Below are 21443 nucleotides of genomic sequence, written 5' to 3'. Positions count from 1 at the left end.
GTGTACACATTGCTATGTCAGCAGGAGAGCTCATGGAAGTGGTTTTATTATGTTGATGGAAGAGCTCTCTCATCCCAAAATTATTATGACAATTATTTTATACCACATCAAGTGTTCAATTTATCTACATAGAAATAGATTTGGTGGTGATACGAGAGAGAGAAATAGCATTTATTACGCACCTTCTACTATTTTATTTGCACTCTGCCCATTAATCCAGTTCCATCAAAATTTCTAACATTTGAAACCTATGAACAACTTCAAACAACCACTTCTTTGTTTTAAAATAAACATGTAAATTTTTCCTATTTTCCCAAAATACAGAATTCCCCACCAAAAATAGCCTTTGGGCCCCAGCATGAATAACTAGTTCTGCTCAGTGACAGGTAATTTGTGACCATGAAAAACTAGAAACATGTGCCTTACACCAGTGAAAATGGAAGATTCCTGTGACACTTATCTATAGGTAAATTACTGTGTGTCATTTTTCTGGTGTGTAATATATTAGTTTCCTTCTTCATCTGAGCTCTGTATAATTGGACTCATAGTAAAGTTGAGATTTAGGCACAGATAGCGAAAATTGCACCAATATTTTTTTTAAAAAAAATCGTTTAAATATGAGAGAGAGAATACAGTTTTTGGCCCCTGAAAATAATGCAACATTTCCAAATCCATGCCACTAAAACCTTTACATCAGACCACAAAATCATGCATTCTTTCCTTCTTGCAAAAAATATCTTATACACACATACAGAATGACACTTGCATAACTCCACCAACCCTACCTATAGGCACTGAATAAAATTAAGACACGAGTAAAATCCTACTCCATTTTAATGGCTGAATTATGGGCACTTACTCTGGCAACTATCTTTTTACCAGATCTATATTAATGCCCCCTAAAAATAGTTATTTATAAATTAACGTTTTCTGGACCTGGGCTTTATTGATAAAGATTAAAGGGAACTAAATAAACTCTCAAAGGTAGGGACTATCTCTATCAGGGCCTCAATGTGCTATAGTAATAATATATTAATAATGGCTGAACTCACGGTGATGATTCCAGAATGATGCTATTAGCTTGGGTGGAGGATGGAGATCTGTGATTTGCAAAAACTTCACTTGGTGAGGTGTGAACTACATGGTCCACTAAATGTCCAACTGAAGATGGTCGTAAACGGGCTCCCTCTTGAGTAAATGCAGAATTGCGACTAAATAGGAAAAGAATAATTAAGCAGTTAGAAAATTCTCCAAGATTGATGCTTTTAATCTGCATTGTTCTATAACTATAAATGTATAATTTTAAAAAAATTATTTACTTTCCTTCTAAATGTAAGCATATATACATATAGATAATTTTACTGAAGAATTTTAAACAGTGAATTGTAATTCCATTAATTCATTTTCTCTCATTCAATTCATTTTTTTTTCAGTTCCATTATTTCAAATTCTCAAAATCTTTTTATTATTTCAACAAATACTTAAATAATAACCCAATCAGAGATATTATGAAGAATGGCTTATTTATCAGTTCATAAAATGGGTAAAAAACCCTCTCTTGCCATAAATACTGAAGGTCATAAAACATGCCGTGAATACTTTAAAGAAAGGAGTTCTGCTTATAATAGCATGATCCAGTGGACAGACTGGCAGTCAAGAGGACCTGAGGTGAAATCCTGGCTCTATTGAAGTCAATGGCAGAACTCTAATTAACTTAAACAGGCCCAGGATTTCAGCCCTGGATTCTATTCCTAACACAGTCACCAACCTTACTGTGTGACCCCATGACAGTCACACTTCAACTTCCTGCCTCAGTCGTCCCATCTGAAAAATGGGTCTTTTGATACTTACCTTCATTTTTGAATGCCTTAAGATCTATGGGCGAAAAGTGCTTTATAGAATCTAAGCATTATTAATAAACCAATATTTTAAATGAAAAATGTAAAATGTTTCAGATATTTGCATAACACTCTTTGAAATAACTGTTCTAAAGACGAGAGATTCTCAATGAGAAATCACTGTATATGCAATACAGAACTGGATAGCTCTCATTCAGCACACTTAAAGAACTGCTTTCCTATTTTGTAAAGAAAATCAAGAATGCTTTTCATTCATCGTAAACAGAAAACAAGAAAGCTTCATGATGTATGAAAAATAAATTCTGTAGGGAATAAAAGAAATGCAGAAAAATAGGGAAATTAACCCACTGGCATTTTTTATAGCGTAGACCTGGAACACGTTTACAAGCGGTACTGTATTACTGAACCAAAAAGTTAAATTCTAAAATGATTCCTGAATAAAATAATTATACAGCTGAAGGTTTTATTAATGTCATCTCTTCAAGCCATAATTATTATCTCACATGCTCTGTTCGCGCTCTCAGATATATTCAGTATACAGCAATTATAATCCAGCTGTTAGATGTCATGCAAGAAAAAGTCTGGGGAATCTCCTCAAACTATTATGGTATTGAGTGCCAAATGTTACACTTTTTTATAGGTTGGATGCTTTTGAGATGCATCTGGAATTATTATATACCAAAGAATGTCAGCAAAAATAAAATTTAGAACATTGAATTCCACACCAAGGGATGTTAAGAGCTAGTTTGTAAAAACTCCCTTGTGAAACAAACAACTTTATTTTGGTAATGAACAGGGATAACTGACAAATAAGAGGTGAACAGGCAATGATGATTGCAGAAAGGATACTCCACTCTACTTACTGATTTGGGGTTCCAGGTGGAGATCGTGATGGTAGGCTCTGTGTTTCTAACCTGTCATCAGACAATGAATTCCTACTCACTACCTCCCAGTCCATCCCACTCATCAATTTCCGTGCCAAGGGTTTACTTGGGGATCTAGAAGAATGAAGTAAATAACTGATTTGAAATTGTATCAGATAATTGCAAAATTACACAAATTACACAACAAAACTTTGGAAGTTCTCTCATAAAAATCCAAAGACCATGGGAGGTAGAAAGATAAAGTAAGACAGTGGCAGACTTAGAGTTAGTGGGGCCTTGTGTGCAGCTTCATTTCCGGGGCCCCTGCCAGGGACCCAGCCAATAAAAAGGAAGCCAGACCCATGTCCACCCCAGGCGTGGGTCCAGAGCTGGGTGTGGGCCACGGGGCGTCAGTCGGGACCATAGGTGCGGGAACTAGGGGTGCGGGCATGAATCCGACAGAATTGCTGGACCCCTGGGCAAGGTGGGGGGAGCCGGCTCCGGGCCCCTGGAAGAGGCTGGACTAGGGGCTAGCCTCCCCGAGCCAGACCTTCACGGCTGCTCGGGCTGCACCGTCCGGAGCTCTGGCAGCCATTTAAAGGGCCTGGGGCTCCAGCTGTTGCAAGTGCAGCAGCCAGGAGCCCTGGACCCTTTTAAATAGCCGGGCCCTGGGGCAGCTCCCCCTTCCCCCACCCCTCCGCCCCCATCGGCAGTGCTGGGGTGGGGGAGGGGAGGGAAGAGTGCTGCAGCACCCTCATGTTCTATGCAGGGCTCCGCTGTGCTCCTAACAATATGTTTTAACGTAGGTGGCGTGGGGCAGCAGCCAGGACCCCAGGCGTGGGGCAGCAGCGGAATCCGCAGAGCCCTGGGCGCGGGATGGCAGCCAGGACCCCGGGCGGCAGCGGAGCCCGCAGAGCCCTGGGCGCGGGGCGGCAGCCGGGACCCCGGGCGGCAGCGGAGCCCGCAGAGCCCTGGGCACGGGGTGGCAGTCGGGACCCCGAGCGGCAGCGGAGCCCGCAGAGCCCTGGGTGGCAGCTGGGACCCCGGATGGCAGCGGAGCCTGCAGAGCCCTGGGCACGGGGTGGCAGCTGGGACCCCGGGCGGCAGCAGAGCCCGCAGAGCCCTAGGTGGCAGTCGGGACCCTGGGCGGCAGCGGAGCCCGCAGAGCCCTGGGGGTGGGGTGGCAGCTGGGACCCCGGACGGCAGCGGAGCCCGCAGAGACCTGGGTGCGGGGCGGCAGCAGCGAAACCTGCAGAGCCCTGGGCGCGGGATGGCAGTCGGGACCCCGGGTGGGGGGAGGCAGCAGAGCCTGCAGAGCCCTGGGCGGGGAGTGGCAGCCGGGACCCCGGGCGGGGGAGGCAGCAGAGCCTGCAGAGCCCTGGGTGGTAGCCAGGACCCTGGGCGCGGGGTGGCAGCAGAGCCTGCAGAGCCCTGGGCGGGGGGTGGCAGCCGGGACCCCGGGCGGGGGAGGCAGCAGAGCCTGCAGAGCCTTGGGTGGCAGCCAGGACCCTGGGCGGGGGGAGGCAGCAGAGCCCTGGGCATGGGGTGGCAGCCGCGAAACCTGCAGTGTCCGGGGCGGCAGCCCAGAACCTGGGCAGCAGCGGAGCCCCGCACAAAACGTGGGGATGCTGCAGGCCCCCCCCCCCACTCCTAGTTCCCACGCCTATGTTTTGGGGCCCCCTGTGGTTGGGGCCCTGTGCTATAGCATGGCATGTTTCGGGGTAAATCCACTCCTGAAGTAAGATAAGATTTCATGAGGAAAATGTAAGCACTTTCAATATGGATTTATCATGCCTTATTTCCTGTTTTTACCACAGCAGGGAAAGGTAGATTCCCTTATGGTAATTATGACATTATTTAACATTTCTGTTATTTACATTAGTAAAACAATTTGGATGACATACTAACTGGTATTAATAGGATGTGCTAAGATGCTTTCTATAGAACTAAATAAGGTATTAAAATTCAGTCTACATGTAATTAACACCAACACACCTTGCTTTCAAGCTAATACAGTAAAAGGTCTTCAAAAATGAGTTTGGCATAAAAGTTAACACTAAGAAAAAAATACTATTTTTGTCCAAAATAAAAATGAACTTAATTATGATGCTCTGAAAAAAGCTATAGAAAACTAATAGATGGAAATTACAAAAACAGAGTGAGATTTTACAAACTAAAAACAAAGAAGTTATATGAAATTTTGGATTAGAAGAATTTGATGCTTCATTGCAGCTAAGAATTTGAACATTTACCACACAGAGTTACAGGGACTCTTTCACATTCATTAGTGTGCTTAAACCATTCATTTTAAAAAGGAGTGCATTCTAGTACTTAATGATATCAATAATTCTTTTATCTTTTCAAAACGATATTGCTCTAAACCACCTAATTTGTAGATACTAAACTTTGAAAACCTTCCTTAACACTTTATAGGCTGCAACAGACTAATACAACTTTCTCTAAAAGAAGAAAGCTCAGGGTTTTTTTAATCTAAAAACAGTATCACTCAAGAAAAAAAACTCACCTTATTTACTGTACTCAGGTTCGGATCTCTTGGAATACTACTCTCGGCTACCATCATAGACAACTGAAGTGTTTATCAGCAAAGTTTAGTTTCAAATATTTTATTTTAATAACAGTTCTAACCTCAGAGTCCCACCCACTTATGCTTGCTGCCTCCGTTTCCTGTTCTTTGGGGAAATTTCAAAGAAAAAGTTACCACACTGCAGCATGAGCTTTTCGATGCGGTGGCTTTTTGGTTTCTGACCTGAGTGCTAATTTTCAATACCTCTATGTCTAACTCTACACAATCTCTCCTAGATAACTTTTAGGTATAATCTGAAATATTTTAGCTATTGATTTAATTTTTCTTCTGCATCACTTTAATTACTGACATTATTCAAAATAACTTCTAATGATGGAAGGAGGTAAACCACCAAACCATTCTAAATGCTTGTATGGCCTTTGAAAGTTCAGTAGAATCCTGAATCTGGATACCTCAGTGGATGAGTTTTCATCTCCAATAAAAGGAATAGCAATTTGTAGGGAAGTGGAGTGGCCTCCCTTTGTACTTGAGAGAGAGGGACCAATACCCTTCCACTGGTGGGCGGAGCCAGACCCAATCCCTCCCCCTTCCCTGCCCCCTCGCCGGAAGTACCAGGGCAGGACAGGAAGTATAAAGAAACGGCCCTGAATCTCAGTTGGGCAGGAGCTACGGAAGGAGACAGACCTCTCCAGTCTGCTGCTAACCCTGGGGAGGAGTTGCCGGGACTGCCATCTGAAGACTGCTCTGCCCCACCCAAGGGGGCGAGAGCATCCGACTGTTACTGCTTGTTTGCCTCTGCTAGGCGGTTACAGAGCTATAGACTTCTTACAGCTCAGCCCCGCCAGTGAGACATGAGCCTGAGTGCTGTTGCCTGATACAGCAAGGTGGAGTGGCCTCCCTCCCCACTTGAGAGTGAGGGACCACCACACCATTTAACACAGTTCACTAACTTTAAGATTTAATCCCACTGTCACTAAACAGATCCATGGAGCTGGGAGGAGGACAGTGTAGCCAACAGCCACATCTGCCGTTGCAGGGGCTAGGACACAATGATCGGTAAAGGTGTCAATGGAGGACCAAGTGGCCGCTCTACAAATATCCTGCCACGGGATGCTCGCAAGGAAAGCGGATGTGGTTGCATGAGCCTGTGTGGAGTGGGCCGTGACCCATGGAGGGGACGGGAGAACACCAGAGTGCATAGCAGTCAGTAATGCAGCGGGAGACCCAGTGGGAAAGATGTTAAGAGGAAAGAGCGTGGCCACGATGGCTATGAAGTGGCAAGAGGTGGCGCGGAAGGCTCGGGCGTATTGGAGGTAAAAGACCAGTCCTTGGCGTACATCAAGAGAGTGTAGCATGCACTCCTTGTTGGAGGCATGTAGCTTAAGGTAGAAGATGGGTAAGTGTACACTCTGGTTGAGGTGAAATGAGGAGGCTACTTCGGGAAGGAATTTGGGGTGAAGGCATAGGGAGACCTTGTCATGGTGAAAGGTGGGTCTGCCATCACAGCTGCCAGTTTACTGACGCATTGTGTGGAGGAGTTGGCAACCAAGGTCACCACCTTCAGAGAGGTGAGAAATGGAGCAAATCAACAGGGGTTCAAAGGGCGGCTTAGTGAGGGTGGAGAGAACAAGGTTGACATTCCAGGAGGGGGTCGGTTTTTCCTACCGAGGGGAAAATGTTGAGGAGACCATGGAGGAAGCAGGCAGTAGGTGGATGCATGAAAATGGAGAACCCATCCACAGGTGGGAGGAAGGCACTGAGTGCTGCTAGGTATATTTGAACAGAGGAGTGAGCGAGGTCTGAGCAACGAAGATGGAGAAGGTAAACCAGGACCACCAAAATAAAAACAGAGGTTGTGGTGCTGTGCTCAGGCACTGAAGCAGGGCCACTTTGCGAGGTCGCAAGCCCTGGTAAATGGGTGCCTACTGTGCATGAAGACGTCATGCACGGGGGCAGAACATGTGCAAGTTCCATCCAAATACCACGCCATGAGGTGAAAAGGGCTGGGATTGGGGTACCGGAGGCAGCTGTGGGCTTGAGTGAGGAAATCAGGGAGCAAGGGTAGTGGAACTGGAGAATTAGTGGAGAGATGAAGGTGGTCTGGAAACCAATACTAGCAGGGCCAAGCATGGGCCACAAGGTGAACAGTCCCTCAATCCTGGTGGATTTTGTGTAGGATCTGGGGAAGCAGGAGAATGGGCAGGAAGGCGTAATAGAGCTCACTGGTCAAGAGAATGAGAAAGGCGTCTCCCCGCGAACCGGGACCAAGGGCTCCCCTGGAGCAGAAGAGGAGTTTGTGGTTGGTCAGTGTGGCGAACAGGTCCCATCGAGGAGTGCCCCTCATGGAAGATGGAGCAGAGAAGGAGATTGTGGAGTTCTCATTTCTGTTTTGCATGGAAGGAGTGACTGAGTGGGTCTGCAAGGAAGTTGTTCATCCCCAAAGGTGTACCGCATGGAGGGTGATGTTGTGCCGGAGGCACCAGTTCTAAAGGAGGATGGCCTCCGCACAGAGGAACCAGGATCGGGCTCCACCCTGCTTGTTGACATGTCCGACAATGTGGCAGCACTCATATAACACTTGGACATGGCGGTGGCGGAGAAGTGGCAGAAGGCCTGGCAAGCTAAGCAAATAGCACATGGTTCGAGAATGTTGATATGCATCCTCACCTCACGGTGTGACCAGAGACCCTGGGCCATAGCACCACAGGCTCCCCAGCACACTAGTGAATACCCGCTGTTTATCAGGGGGCAGGAAGGCTCGAAAGTACGCAACTTTTGGGTAGAACAGGAAGTCCTATTTTGCCAGAATGCTCTGGTAACTGGCAATGCGGAATTGAAGGCCACAGAGGAATAGACCTTACAGCCAATAAGGTTGAGCTTTTTTGCTGCCCAGTCTGGGTGCGTATGGGGAATGGAGATGTTGCTGGTGAGCACATCTGTGGCCACCTAGACTACCAAGGAGTTTGGAGGAGGGTGGGAGAATAAGAAGTCTGTACCCTTAGCTGGAATGAAGTACCTACGCTCACCCGTTTTCTAGTGGGGGCGCAGGATGCTGGGGTGTGCCAAACTGCTTGTGCCAGTTGGAGAATGGCATAGTGTTGGGGCAAGGCAGTTCGGGAGGGCCCAGCAGGCAACAGAATGTGTAGGAACTGATTGTGGTGGTCCTGGACATCTTCCATGGGGAGACTGAGGGCCATCGCCATACGGCAGAGAAGGTCCTGTTATTGGGCATGGTCATCCAGAGGTGAGAGTGCAGGTGAGATGATGGCATCATCAGGAGACGAAGAAGCCCCAGTCGGGACAGAGGGAGCTACTGGAACCAATGGTACAGAGGGTGCTGGAAGACTGGAGGCTTCATGGGGATCCTCATAGACAGAAGGAGGATCGGCAGGAGGTGAAGATGGTTGGTACTGTGGGCATGAGGAGAGGCTACAGTGGCAGCACAGGTCCCAGGCAGACCAGTATGGCCAGCATAGGGGTTGCCCAGCATGGGCGGTACCCAAGGGTAGGCGAGCCATGAGGTGGCTGCTGAGATACAGTGAGGCAGATAGGGTTGGCAGCAGGGATCTGGGCTGTAGGAGTGAGCTGGCGAGAAGGCTGTGTCCTGTTCAGAGGACCAGTCTGACTATAAAGATGGATCTGGTAGAGGAGGGGCCGTTGGTGGAGATGTCAGCGTGGGGTGGAGCGATGGAGGGCGATCCATAAGAAGGAGAAGTTCCGTCATCGGAGATGGAGAGCCAAGGACGACTGGCTATGTGGAATGCTGAGGAGAGCCAGAGAAGCGCAGCAGCAGTTCAGCTGTCGGTGTCAGGGGGGAACAAGCGTCCTGGAGTGCGCAGGACCGGGTGGGACAGACCAGATGGTTCTGATGGCGTGGACGGCACTGGAGGTGATGGTGGCGGGACCGTCACCATGGCTGAGGGGCGGTGCCGGCATTCGACTTATACTCTGAACCAGGCTTCTGCAGAGTGGGAACCTCAGAGTTAACCTGCGACTTTTCACCCAACCTCATGAAGCTCAGGGAGGTAACACTGCATTTGGCGGCTGTCCTCATCGGGGATCTACCCTTGTGCCCATGAGTGTGCATCCTGCACAATGGGATTCAGGTGGAGGTGCCGGTGCTGCTGATTCTGAGTGGGAAGGGCAGGGAAAAGCGCCCGCTGCTGGTGCTGGCTGTAGTTCTGACAGATCTACCGGTCCCGGATCTGAAGGGGCATGTGGCTGCATTGCTTCTTCCATGAGGAACATTCAGAGATGAAGCTCCAGAGCTTCTTGAATCCAGGACGGAAAGTAGTGGCAGCTGGAGCAGCGAGCGGCAATGTGGGCTTTGTCCAAATAATAAAGGCAGTGTTGGTGCTCGATGCTTACAGAGAAGGAGTGAGGGCACAAACCACAGTACTTAAAGCCAGCTTGCCTGCGCACACTACCCAGGCCGGAAGAGAGGGTCTGTAATAGAGCCGGACTCACCCGGCGGCGCCTCCTGCTGGTTGTCCTTGGGAATTAGGTCGTCAGCCTCTGGAGCGCCCTCTGCTGTCTGGTGATCCACCTTACCGCCAGCCCCAGTCCCTCCCAGGACCCGGTGCCTCCTCCCACTGGGGTGCTGCCCCCTGGCAGTAAACCCCAACAATCCCTGAGGGTCTCCCCTCCCCGGGGAACCCCCACCCACTATCCCCACCTCGCCTCAGTCTTGGTTACTGCCAGTCATCGCTTAGCCCTGCTCCTCGGGGCAGACTGCAGTGTATCAGCCACTCATCACAGGTGAGGGGGTTCGGACCTGCTGCCTCTGTCTACCCATGGGCTGCCCCCTGGCAATCTCCGTATCTAATAGGCCCTAACCTAGGCTTCACAGCCTGGAGGTTTCCAGGCCGGAGAGCCCCTGCTCCGAAGGCCTTTTCCCCTCAGCCCTGCCCCAATCTAGGTATTCCCTCAGGTCCCTGCAGCCAGGCCCTTCCCTCTCTGAACACAGAGACACACTCTGGCTAAGCTTCAGCCAAGCAGCCCCTTTACAGGCCCAGCTGCGGCCTGACTGGGGCATGGCCCAGCTGCAGCCTGACTGGGGCATGGCCCAGCTGCAGCCATTCCCCCAATCAGCCTAGTCCAGGGCTGACTTTTAAGCCCTAGAGGGCAGGAGCAGGTAACCACCCCGCTACAGGGTACCACAAAGGAGAGAATTCCAACAAGGAACACTTAACCATCTAAAATGGACAACTAACTACGACTATAAAATAAACTAACTATGTACAAGGCAAAAAGAGGGAAAACGCAGTACTACTAAGCAGGCTAGGAGCACGAGGAACAGGGGTTTCTACTCTGGCTATGCAATGGTAAGAGGGAACTAGAGCTGAAGTCATGGAAACGCCACGTGGCTGATGCACGACGCATGTGCAGGTCAACACACACTATTATGAACGGTTCCAGCTCCTGGCGCACCGATGTTTGGACTCCACATAGGGACCAGCATGCAAAGAACAACAATCATTAGTATAAGGGAACCTATATATGTCAGCAGAATTGGAGATACTTTCCCAGATACACAAATTATACAACGGTGTGCTCAGACACCACAGTGATAGGCACAGTGTAAAATCCTAGACAGATGATTTAATCATAAATCTCAATTAGATGGATGGATGAGGTGCTTGAATTGGATTTATGGAGAAGGTACCCCTACAGACTGATGCCAGGGAATATGTCTGTGTGTGGGGCTCCTAAATGCTGCCCACAATACAAATATTACCTTTCCTTTTGGGGCAAGCAACCTGTTTTGATGGTCCACCATCAAAGATTAATGAATCTGAATATTTCCCCAAGGGCTGTGCAGAAGAACAATGTTACACCAACAGATCACTCTATTCAGTTTGGGAGAACTTTCCAAATAATTTTGTTCTCATCTACTGATACTGTGACTCCTAGGAACCCTATTCCCCAGCTTCGTTCTCACAGGTCACTCTAGTTTTTGGATGTCCAGTGACAGATGTATTTGAGGGGAAAGATGGTTCTAATGTTGGTGGAAGGAATCTTATACCAAAGCTGAACAACTTCATCAAAGATGTTCTGAATAGTTATGCCATACCTGCGTGAAGGTAAAGAAACAATATCCACAACATATCTGTTACAGGTGGCAGATGGCCTCGTTAATTCAGTTGTTGCCTCTTGGTAGCTTAATCAAGTTGCTGTTTAAAGGAAATTTCTCAAGATTTTACCAATAATTTTTTTTTGGTTTCTGACTCAGATAGAGTCATCCATGAGGAAAAAAGTATATCCTAGGAACAAATGGCTACATCTCCAATCTTAGTACTAGAGGTATTGGGAAAGCTTCATTCCATAATCTGTATTTTGGACCCATGTTCTGCTTGGCAGGTGAAGGACCGTGGGAAAGTCCATTCCTGATTATCAATTCCTCATTTAAGGAGGAGCAGAGGTTTGCTGGATAGTATTGGTTCTGCTTAAGGAACATCTCAACACAGACAATCTGGCCAATTCCTTACTTGCGGCAAGTTTTCCTTTTACAAGTGAAACAACACTCCTTACTATGAAGCACAGGACAAAAAATTTCTAGTTAGGTGGGTAGGAGAAGAGATGAGTGAGTGAATTTGGGCATCATTAGCCATAAGCAAAAAATAAAAATAATAAATTACAATCTAATAAAATGTTTCCTTCTCTTATCAAGCTAGCTAAATATGCAGATAAGTGCCTCTTGACATCTTCAACTATTTAAAAGCTGTATTTCAAAACTGCTAAAATTTAGGATGCTATACAGTATTTTTCAGTTTGTTCAACAAGGGTAAGAAAGATATGCACTAGTATTGCGGTTACAAATCTGAGGCCTGATCCTAAGCCCAGTGAAGACAATGAGAGTCTTCCCATGGACCTTAATGGATCTTGGATCAAGAAGCATAATCTTGAAGTATAAGAAAGTATAGAAAGAACTGCAATTACTATAGGCTTTTGTACTTGGTTATTATTTTATTTATTTATGTATGTTCCAACTGTTATTTCTCAGGACAGTTGCTCACAAAGATAATAGAACTATCCTCCTTATACTAAGTTTGGTATTCTGTACCTGAACGTTAATTACCGAGTCCAGCCCCTTGCACTGAGGCAGGACCATCTACAGGCAGGTATTTGTCTAACCTGTTCTTTAAAACCTCCACTTATGGGGGATTTCACCCTTGGACGCCTATTCCAGTGTTTAATTAACCTTATAGTTAGAAAGTTTTTCCTAATATCTAACCCAAACCTCCTTTCCTGCAGATTAAGCCCCTTACTTCTTGTCCTAACTTAAGTGGACATGGAGAATGATCACCACACCATCCTTTTTATAACAGCCCTTAACATATTCATTATTAGGTGTACCTTCAGTCTTTTTTTTTTTTTTGCAATACTTTACACCCAGTTTTTTCAACCTTTCCTCATAGCTCAGATTTTCCCAACCTTTTATCATTGTTGCTCTCCTCTGTGTCCATATCTTTCTTAAAGTGTGGCACCCTGAACTGGGCACAGTACTCCAGCTGAGGCTCACCAGTGCTGAGTACAGCAGGACAACTACCTCTCAAGTTTTACATATGACACTCCTGTAATTCACCACAGAATACTATCCTTTTTCACAACTGTATCACAGTGTTCACTCATCTTCAATATTTGATCCACTATAACCCTGAGATCCTTTTCTGCAGTACTGACATCTCGGCAGTTATTCCCCATTTTGTAGCTGTGCATTTGATTGTTCCTTCCTAAGTGTAGTACTTTGCACTTTTCATTACTGAATTTCATTTTGTTGATTTCAGACCAATTCTCTGATTTGAGAATCTTTTTGAATTCTAATCCTGTTCTTCGAGGTGACAGTAACCACTCCTCCAGCATGGTGTCATCTGCAATTTTATAAGTTGATTCTACACTCCATTACCCAAGTCATTAGTGAAAATACTGAATAGTACTAGACCCAGGACTGACCCCTATGGGACTACACTAGACACATCCTCACAGTTTGACAGCAATCTATTGATAGCTACTCTGAGTACAGTTTTTCAACCAGTTATGCACTCACCTTATAGTAATTTCATCAAAACCATATTTCCCTGGTTTGCTTATGAGAATGTCATACGGTACTGTGTCAAAAGCCTTACTAAAATCAAGATACATCACGTTTACTGCTTCCCCCCATCCACTAGACCAACAATCCTGTTAAATAAGGAAATTGGGTTGCTTGGCATGATTTGTTCTTGATAAATCCATGTTTGCTATAACTTATTACCCTTATCCTCTATGTGCTTATAAATTAATACTTTAGATATTAAATATTACATCTTCCATTGCAAATAGACTATTACATCATCCTATAGCAATCCTTCCCAATGTTCTTGGTTTCATAACACACAGCAACATGAATATCTACAACACAAACCTGCTTAACGAGAACCAACTGTAATATCTACAGAAATGCTAAATGCCACCATTTTAAAAAACAGATCTATACAAAAGAAAATAATAACTACATCTAGTGAAAAAAAATTCAGAAAGGCAGGTTCCAGGAACAAAATTTGCATAATACCAGGGGAAATCAGAGAGCAAGAATTAGCCTCTATATTAATGTGAAGGGACTAATGTGAACTCAGTATTATGGTTTGGAATTTAAATGCACAATAGATAAGAGGAATTGTACTTCAGTCCCTTGTACATATGTAGTATATTTTATAAACATCTTATATTTCATATTGCTTTTCATTCTGAGGAATCCCAATGCACCTTACAAATTAATATGCAAACAATGCACAGAATGCTTCATTCACCATAAAAAGTCAGTCAACTCTGGGATCAGGCACCAGATGTTTATCAGTTAAGAGCAACACTATGGAACAGCTTAGAATAGATGTGAAGAAGAATGCTGCATTGAACTGAAACTGCAGGAGGAATTTTAGGTTCACCAAACAACGCCTTAAGTTGCAATTTGGCCAGGACACCTGAAATAAACACAACTACTCTTATGAATAGATCCTAAGTAGAATGTTGGAGTAATCATAATATTGGCTTTACATCTCATCAAGAAGATAGGTTCCCAAGCCGCAGTGCCCACTGCGCCATGAGGCATTAGTTCGGCACTGACAAAGAGAAGAGTGCCACCGACTGAATAACTAACAATTTCCTGACACATCTATGTATTCCTGGAGCAAAGTACTGGCTCTACCCAACCATGCTTAGCTTCTGAGATCTGACAAGATGACAGCAAAACATGAATGGTGTGTAGCTTTTAATTAAGTCAGAACTTTCTGAAAAGCAATAACTGCAGACAAGCTCTTATTCACAGCTTTGCCCAATCACTACTATAGTATTTTTCAAAATAAAAACAAAATGTTAATAGTAGGGCTGTCAAGCGATTAAAAAAAATTGAGCAATTAAAATTAATTGCATGATTAATCGCACTCTTAACACTAATAGCATAATATTTAAATATTTTTGGATGTTTTCTACATTTTCAAATACATTGATTTCAATTACAAAACAGAATACAAAGTGTACAGTGCTCATTTTATATTTATTTTTGATTACAACCTAATGCAAGTACTGTAGTGCAATCTCTTTATAATGAAAGTTAAACTTACAAATGTAGAATTATCTACAAAATATAACTGCATTCAAAAACAAAACAATGTAAAACTTTCGAACCTACAAGTCCACTCAGTCCTACTTCAGCCAAACAAGTCTGGTTACAATTTGCATGAGATAATGCTGCCCACATCTTGTTTACGTCACCTGAAAGTGAGAACAGGCTTCCGCATTGCACTGTTGTAGCCGGCATCGCAAGATATTTACGTTCCAGATGTGCTAAAGATGCATATGTCCTTTCATGCTTCAGCCACCATTCCAGAAGACATGTCCATGCTGATGACAGGTTCTGCTCGATAATGATCCAAAGCAGAGCAGACCAATGCATGTTAGATGCATGCAGACCGAGACTGCTATGACATGAAATATGCTATGCAGACTGATGCATGCAGACCGAGACTGCTATGACATGAAATACATGGCAGAATGTGGGTAAAACAGAAGAGAGACATACAAATCTCCCCCAAGCAGTTCAGTCACAAATTTAATTAACACTTTTTTTTTTTTTTTTAACGAGCATCACCAGCATGGAAGCATGTCCCCTGGAATGGTGGCCGAAGTATGAAGGGAGATATGTTTAGCATATCTGGCACATAAATATCTTGCAACTCCGGCTACAAAAGTGGCATGTGAATGCCTGTTCTCACCTTCGGGTGTCATTGTAAATAAGAAGCAGTCAGCAGTATCGCCCATAAATGTAAACAAACTTGTTTCTCTTTGCAATTGACTGAACAAGAAGTAGGACTAAGTGGACTTCTAGGCTCTAAAGTTTTACATTGTTTTGTTTTTGAGTGCAGTTATGTAACAAAAAAAAATCTACATTTGTAAGTTGCACTTTCACAACAAAGAGATTGCACTACAGTACTTGTATGAGGTGAATTGAAAAATAGTATCTTTTGTTTATAATTTTAAAGTGCAAATATTTGTAATAAAAATAATAATATAAAGTAAGCACTGTAGACTTTGTATTCTGTGTTGTAATAGAAATTAATATATTTGAAAAAGTAGAAAAATATCCAAAAATATTTAATAAATTTCAATTGGTATTCTATTGTTTAACAGTGCGATTAATCACAATTAATGTTTTTTAATCGTAGTTAATTTGAGTTAATCACGCGAGTTAACTGCGATTAATCAACAGCCCGAGTTAATAGACCAATTAAAAAGCCTCTAAAACACAAGGCAAATCACCCCTATAAAGTTAAGCAGTTGAGCACACAGACTGCAGTACTAGTTTACGCCCCAAAAAACCACCCACTATAGAGATGTGCATTTATAAGGAGCCCAGCAAGAAGCACAACAAAAGCAACACACGAAGAGAAATGGAAAAAACTAAAGAAAAATATATTTAAGCCACACCACTTTTTAAAAAAACAGGGAAAGAACGTAGCCGGGGGGAAATATCAGCATGATACAATGGTGTATACAATGAAGATTATAATAAAATGAGTGAGAAATCAAATTATTCACTTAGTCAATCAAAACTTACAGCAGTGAAGTTAATACAAAACAATTTCTTTTTTGGACAAATTTATTAGCCTCATTACTAAACTAACATATCTAAGTATTTTTATAAAACAAATTAAGCAGACTAATCTAAAGATCTAAATATTATTAGAATGACTGACCTGCGAAAATCCAATCAGATTTGGCAGAGTTATTGGTTTCTGAAAATTGTAGTCTGCACATAATCAGTAGAGCTTATCAGTGGCTGGCTGCTAAAATCTTTGAGCAGTAACTGCTCTGAATCTCATGGAGCTACCTATGTACTGAGGAAACTCCCAGCCCAATAAAATTCCGTACATGCCAACTGCACTGGATGCTCGTAACTCACAATGATCCCCTTATGTTCTAGGCATAGATCTAGAGGTCCTGGCAGAAGGATGCAGCAGCAGTAGCCATCTCTTTGGTCTAACTTAAGTTATACTGTGCTGTGCATTCAGAATGAAAATGCCAAATTTCTGCCCTTGACTGTACTCTCTAACCACTAAAACCACAATCCCCCCACCCATCCAGGAGTAGAATCCAGGATTCTTGATTCACAACATTACTCTGCTGTCTTGCGAACAGTTACCGTAAAATTCAAGCGAAGTGTGCCATCCTCCCCTTCTAGGGGCTTGAGTACACAGAGGATAACAGCCTATTTTCACTATCATCTTATTCTTTGGGCACAAGAGGTAGAGGTCTGTGCTTTGGATCTAAAGGCTCTGGGTTCCAAGCTCGCTATGACTCACTAGATGCAAATTCAAGCACTTAAAATGTAAACAGTGTCAGAACGAAGGTTGCCTGAGAAACCCCCTAATGTATATACATTATGATAGTCTGACTACATAATCTCGTATTACTTATTCTACAGAACCCATTTTACCTGATGTACAAGACAGACAGTGAATCAGGCAGCATACTACAAGAAGAGATAGCATTGTTTCTTGTGAATAGGGCACTGGACTGGGACTCAGGAGAGCTAGATTCTATTCTTGTTTTATCACAGATTTTCTGTGTGACATAAACAGGATTACCAAAATTCACATATGCAAGGGGACTGAATTTAGGTTTCTAACTTTTTCAGAGTCAAGCAGTCAACATAAACATTCTTTTAATGTAGTTTTTTTAGTGTAATAATACTATACAATGCGCAGCCACAGGCCTACACTTGTTAAACACCTACCAGTTTATGGCAAAGTTGTAGGTACTTGAGAACAGTCTGTTTCACACACAAACACACACACCACAATCTTCGTATTGTTCCATTAAAACATTTTATTTCCAAGACATGGACAATCACCAGTTTAGCCACTTTACACATACATTGTTTTCCATTTCCCTACCCTTTGTCTCAGATCATAAACTCTTCAGGGCAAGAGTAATGCTTCCTTTTGTTTGTAAAGTGCCTAGCATATTGTGGACACTATGGAATCCAGCAGAAAAATAATAATTAGAATTACAATGCTGCAGAACAGTTTCTACAGTCAGCCAATTATGATATAATTAATCACTTCTGAAGGCATTCTCAAGAGAATTCTTAGCAAAATTACGGTAATAGAGGTTACAGTGAAGTACACATTTATGAAGATCTGGGCAGTTAGGGCAAATATTTTAAAGGGAATTACAATTTTAGAATATTATCACTGAATGAACATACCCATAAACTCACACGTGCTCAACAGAATGAAGATAAGAAAATTCTTCTTGTAGTAAATTTTATTATTAGTTGTACTGAGGGCCCCCACTATGCTACGTACTGTACGGACTGGAAGACCGTCCCCACCCTGAATAGTTTGCAATCTTTTCTTTGCAAACACATAAAAAGGAAGACACTGGAGTATCCTTTTTTCTGTTATGTGTTTCCTTACCACTTCTGCCCACCTCAGATAAAAAGATATGTTCCAGTATTCAAATTATAACTCCTTGGTATGGGTTCAACTCCACCAAAAGAGCAGCTCACAAGAGATAAAGCTTGCATATCTATTATTTTTTTTTAAAAAACGGAGAAAAGTAGTTTATCATAACATCTCCATCCAAATATACTGGTATTGGGAGGAAGCTTATTGAAGTGCACAAAGTAACCTACTGAAGAGTCTAAGTCCAAAGTAGTATTAATTACCATATAATTAAATTCCACACAAACAAATGTAAATGGCTTACCTGGCAAATACCCTGTCTTTGTTTGCTTTTTCTTTACCATACTGCACAGACTGGACCTCTGTCCTCCCACTGAAAGAAAATTACAACATTGGAAATGTAAAAGAAACTTCTCTACTTAATAAGTATAGGCAAGCTGTACCGCCACATTTTAAATACTAAATTACGCTCTCAGTTATGTCCAAATCATCTCACTGACTTCAGTGGCTTTTAACCGAGGGCGGAATTTGGATTTATGTATTCAAACCAAAGTCTCTTCTTTCACCTTAGAATTGGTTTTGTAACACAGAGAGATTTAGTCATATTTATTCCATCTACAGAATAAAGCTCTATCTCCTTTTCCATTTTAATGCAGCCAGAGCAAGCAATCTAAGTCACATACTTCTACCCTTTGGAAGCATTTACCACTGTAAATCCTCCCTGCCACAAACACGACAAAAACAAAGAGCATGCTCTCTGTATTGCTCCCTACTTCCTTTAATGAGCCAGTTTTGAGTTTGCTCTTGAACTTCAGATGCACACACGGCAGGACCCTGGGACAGGTAATTCTGTAATTAGCAAAATAGATATGGCCCTACTTACCACCCTAAAACAGTAAGAACTGCAACTAACTCCTAATAAATAGAAAAATTCAGGTAGTAAAATCATTTCTATTAATGACCAAAACAGGACATCTTGCTAGTTTAATAAAAATACCAAAAACAAAACAGAAAAACATTGCTTCATGAGTCAGATAAGCTTTGACACTTTTACTTTTAAAAAGCTTTTACTTTGACACTTGTAAATGCTACTAAAAGGGCCTTTTATAACCCTATGCCTATAAAAGAACAGGAAGTCAGTTACTTGCCATAGTTAGCATTTTTGTAAAAGGTACCTAGTGATAATAGATCACCAACTTGTGGATCATATTCCTATTATGAATATGGGTCAAATTTTTGCACAGCTTGAAGGTCTTAACTGTTGCACTGCCTCATCATTAGAGGAGTACATCTGCCTCGGTTACTCAACTTCCCTGCCTCTATTCCTTAAAAACAATTAAACAAAATAATTACACAACTCTGAGAGCAAAGTGGTTGAGGGAACAGATATCTATGTTAACCTATTTTCCCAGAATAACAATTATCATTCCTTATCTCTAAAAGATACAAACAACAATAAAAGAGAGCATGGTCCCAGGAGCTGTGAGCTGCTGGGGAGGGGGAGAGGGAGACACCCCAGAGCTGTCAGTTGCCACAGGTGGCAGGGACCCCTGAGCTCTGAGTCACTGGGGCTGCAGGAGGGGTCCCAGAGCTGTCACCCACCACAGTGGTGGGTGCTGGACTCCCGCCCAGCCGGAGTCTCCCAACACTCCCCGGTAGCGGGACTCAGGCTCTTTTTCCCTCTGCTTGGACTTCAGTCTTTCCCCGTCAAACCTCCTGTCCTTATTTTTAGTAAAAGTCACAAAAATGTCACAGGGTTCCATGAATTTTTGTTTATTGCCCTTTTACTAAAAATAACAGTGAAAAAATCTTAAACCTTAATCATGATGGTCTCTTCCAGCCTTAAAGTCTATGAGTCTCAGGGCCTCCCCTTGGTCTGTATCATTTTGAGGGGCTCATATAGAATATCTTTTCCATTTTGAGAAGTTAGTCTTGAGGGAACACACTGTCAGTAGTGCTCAGCAGTCAACATCCAAGGCGTCAGGTGCAACATCTGACCTTTACTCTGAGATATTATGTCAGGGCAGGTTGGGAGTTGCACAAGGGGCCATCTGGCTACCTGCAACAAGTCTGACAGTCAAAACTGCCTCAGCTTGAAGAGAAAGGAGAAGCTCTGGACATTGGAGGTGTCCATGCATGGTGCTAACTCAGGCTATGCAGCTGTAAGAAGGAGCTAGAGAGGCAGTCAGTCCACCCTTCCCCTTATATTCCCCATGCGGAGCACGAGGAGAGCAGGGGTGCAGGTGTAGACTAACAAACAGTGCTTGCAAGAATTCTCTGTTCTCAAGTGCATGGAGTGTTTGTGTACCCACAGTGGAATATACATAGGGGCCAGCACTCAAACTCAGCAATCCTAATGATATTCTGGAATGCTTTTAAGTCATCTGGTACCAGTACTGCTTTATCAGGCAATGAAGATAATGTAGAGGTGATGCAGGTTGCTATTGTTCCTGTCCCCTTCTTCTTGATCTTCTGGTGCATCACTGGCCAGGGACACTGATGAGGGAAGTGACCTCTTCATTGAGTGTGGTGTACTGCAGTATCTCCAACAGAGCTGTGGTGCCATAATGTAATATGGCTGACTTGTATATTTTTGGCCAGGCCAGTGCCTTTCCTGATGAGCTCACAGTGTCTGAGCCCTGCAGGGAAAACCACTATATCTTTCTGTGGTGTTCATCACTGACCCAGAGGAGAGAGTTCTCTGCTGAAGAACGAGAGAACATATGCTCCAAGGACAGAGAGGAGGAATAGATCTTCTCTAGGGGAAGCTCAGCTGCATACTGCGTTCTCTGTAATGGGATCTGTACAAGTAGGTGCTTTGACTACCCAGCTGACAATCCCAGGGCACATCAAAACCAAGAGTGTGTCACTTGAGCTGGGGTCAGTGTTGGAGAAGTTTGTATCTGTCTCATAAGCTGCTCCTTATCCTTACCAGTCCATGACACCATGCAGAGTGTGATGTTTATTTCCATACACTTTATATTATCTGTCCTTTTAGGTGGATGCTGAGCTCTGTCTGGAATCTGTCTTTGTGCTCAAAGCACCCCCTCCTCATGCAGACTTCAATGCCCCTCCCTGCATAGCCCCTCCCATGGCTATATAAGGGCTGCACCATCCCAACCTCCTTCTCACCACCTGCAGCTAGAGCTGGAGCTCTTAGTATGATCTTTCCTCACACTTATCTTCACAGCTCTTTGTGATTTTCTTTCTTTATAGTTATAGTTAGTACCAT

At 43.7% G+C, this 21443-nt stretch overlaps 1 protein-coding gene across 1 annotated transcript in view; it reads right to left on the bottom strand.

The window, feature by feature from the left end:
- Nucleotides 1-21443, bottom strand: part of PTPN4 (protein tyrosine phosphatase non-receptor type 4) — a 226146-nt gene that overhangs the window by 53819 nt on the left and 150884 nt on the right. Inside the window, exons 13-15 of the mRNA XM_084643654.1 lie at nucleotides 18516-18584; nucleotides 2723-2857; nucleotides 1053-1211 (exon numbers count right to left, since the gene is read on the bottom strand). Coding sequence (XP_084499780.1) covers nucleotides 1053-1211; nucleotides 2723-2857; nucleotides 18516-18584 — 363 coding nt within the window. The remainder of the gene's footprint in view (nucleotides 1-1052; nucleotides 1212-2722; nucleotides 2858-18515; nucleotides 18585-21443) is intronic.

Source organism: Lepidochelys olivacea (genome assembly GCF_965140295.1).
Source record: "Lepidochelys olivacea isolate rLepOli2 genome assembly, chromosome: 11".
NCBI lineage: Eukaryota > Metazoa > Chordata > Testudines > Cheloniidae > Lepidochelys > Lepidochelys olivacea.
This window is presented reverse-complemented; position numbering and strand designations above follow the sequence as displayed.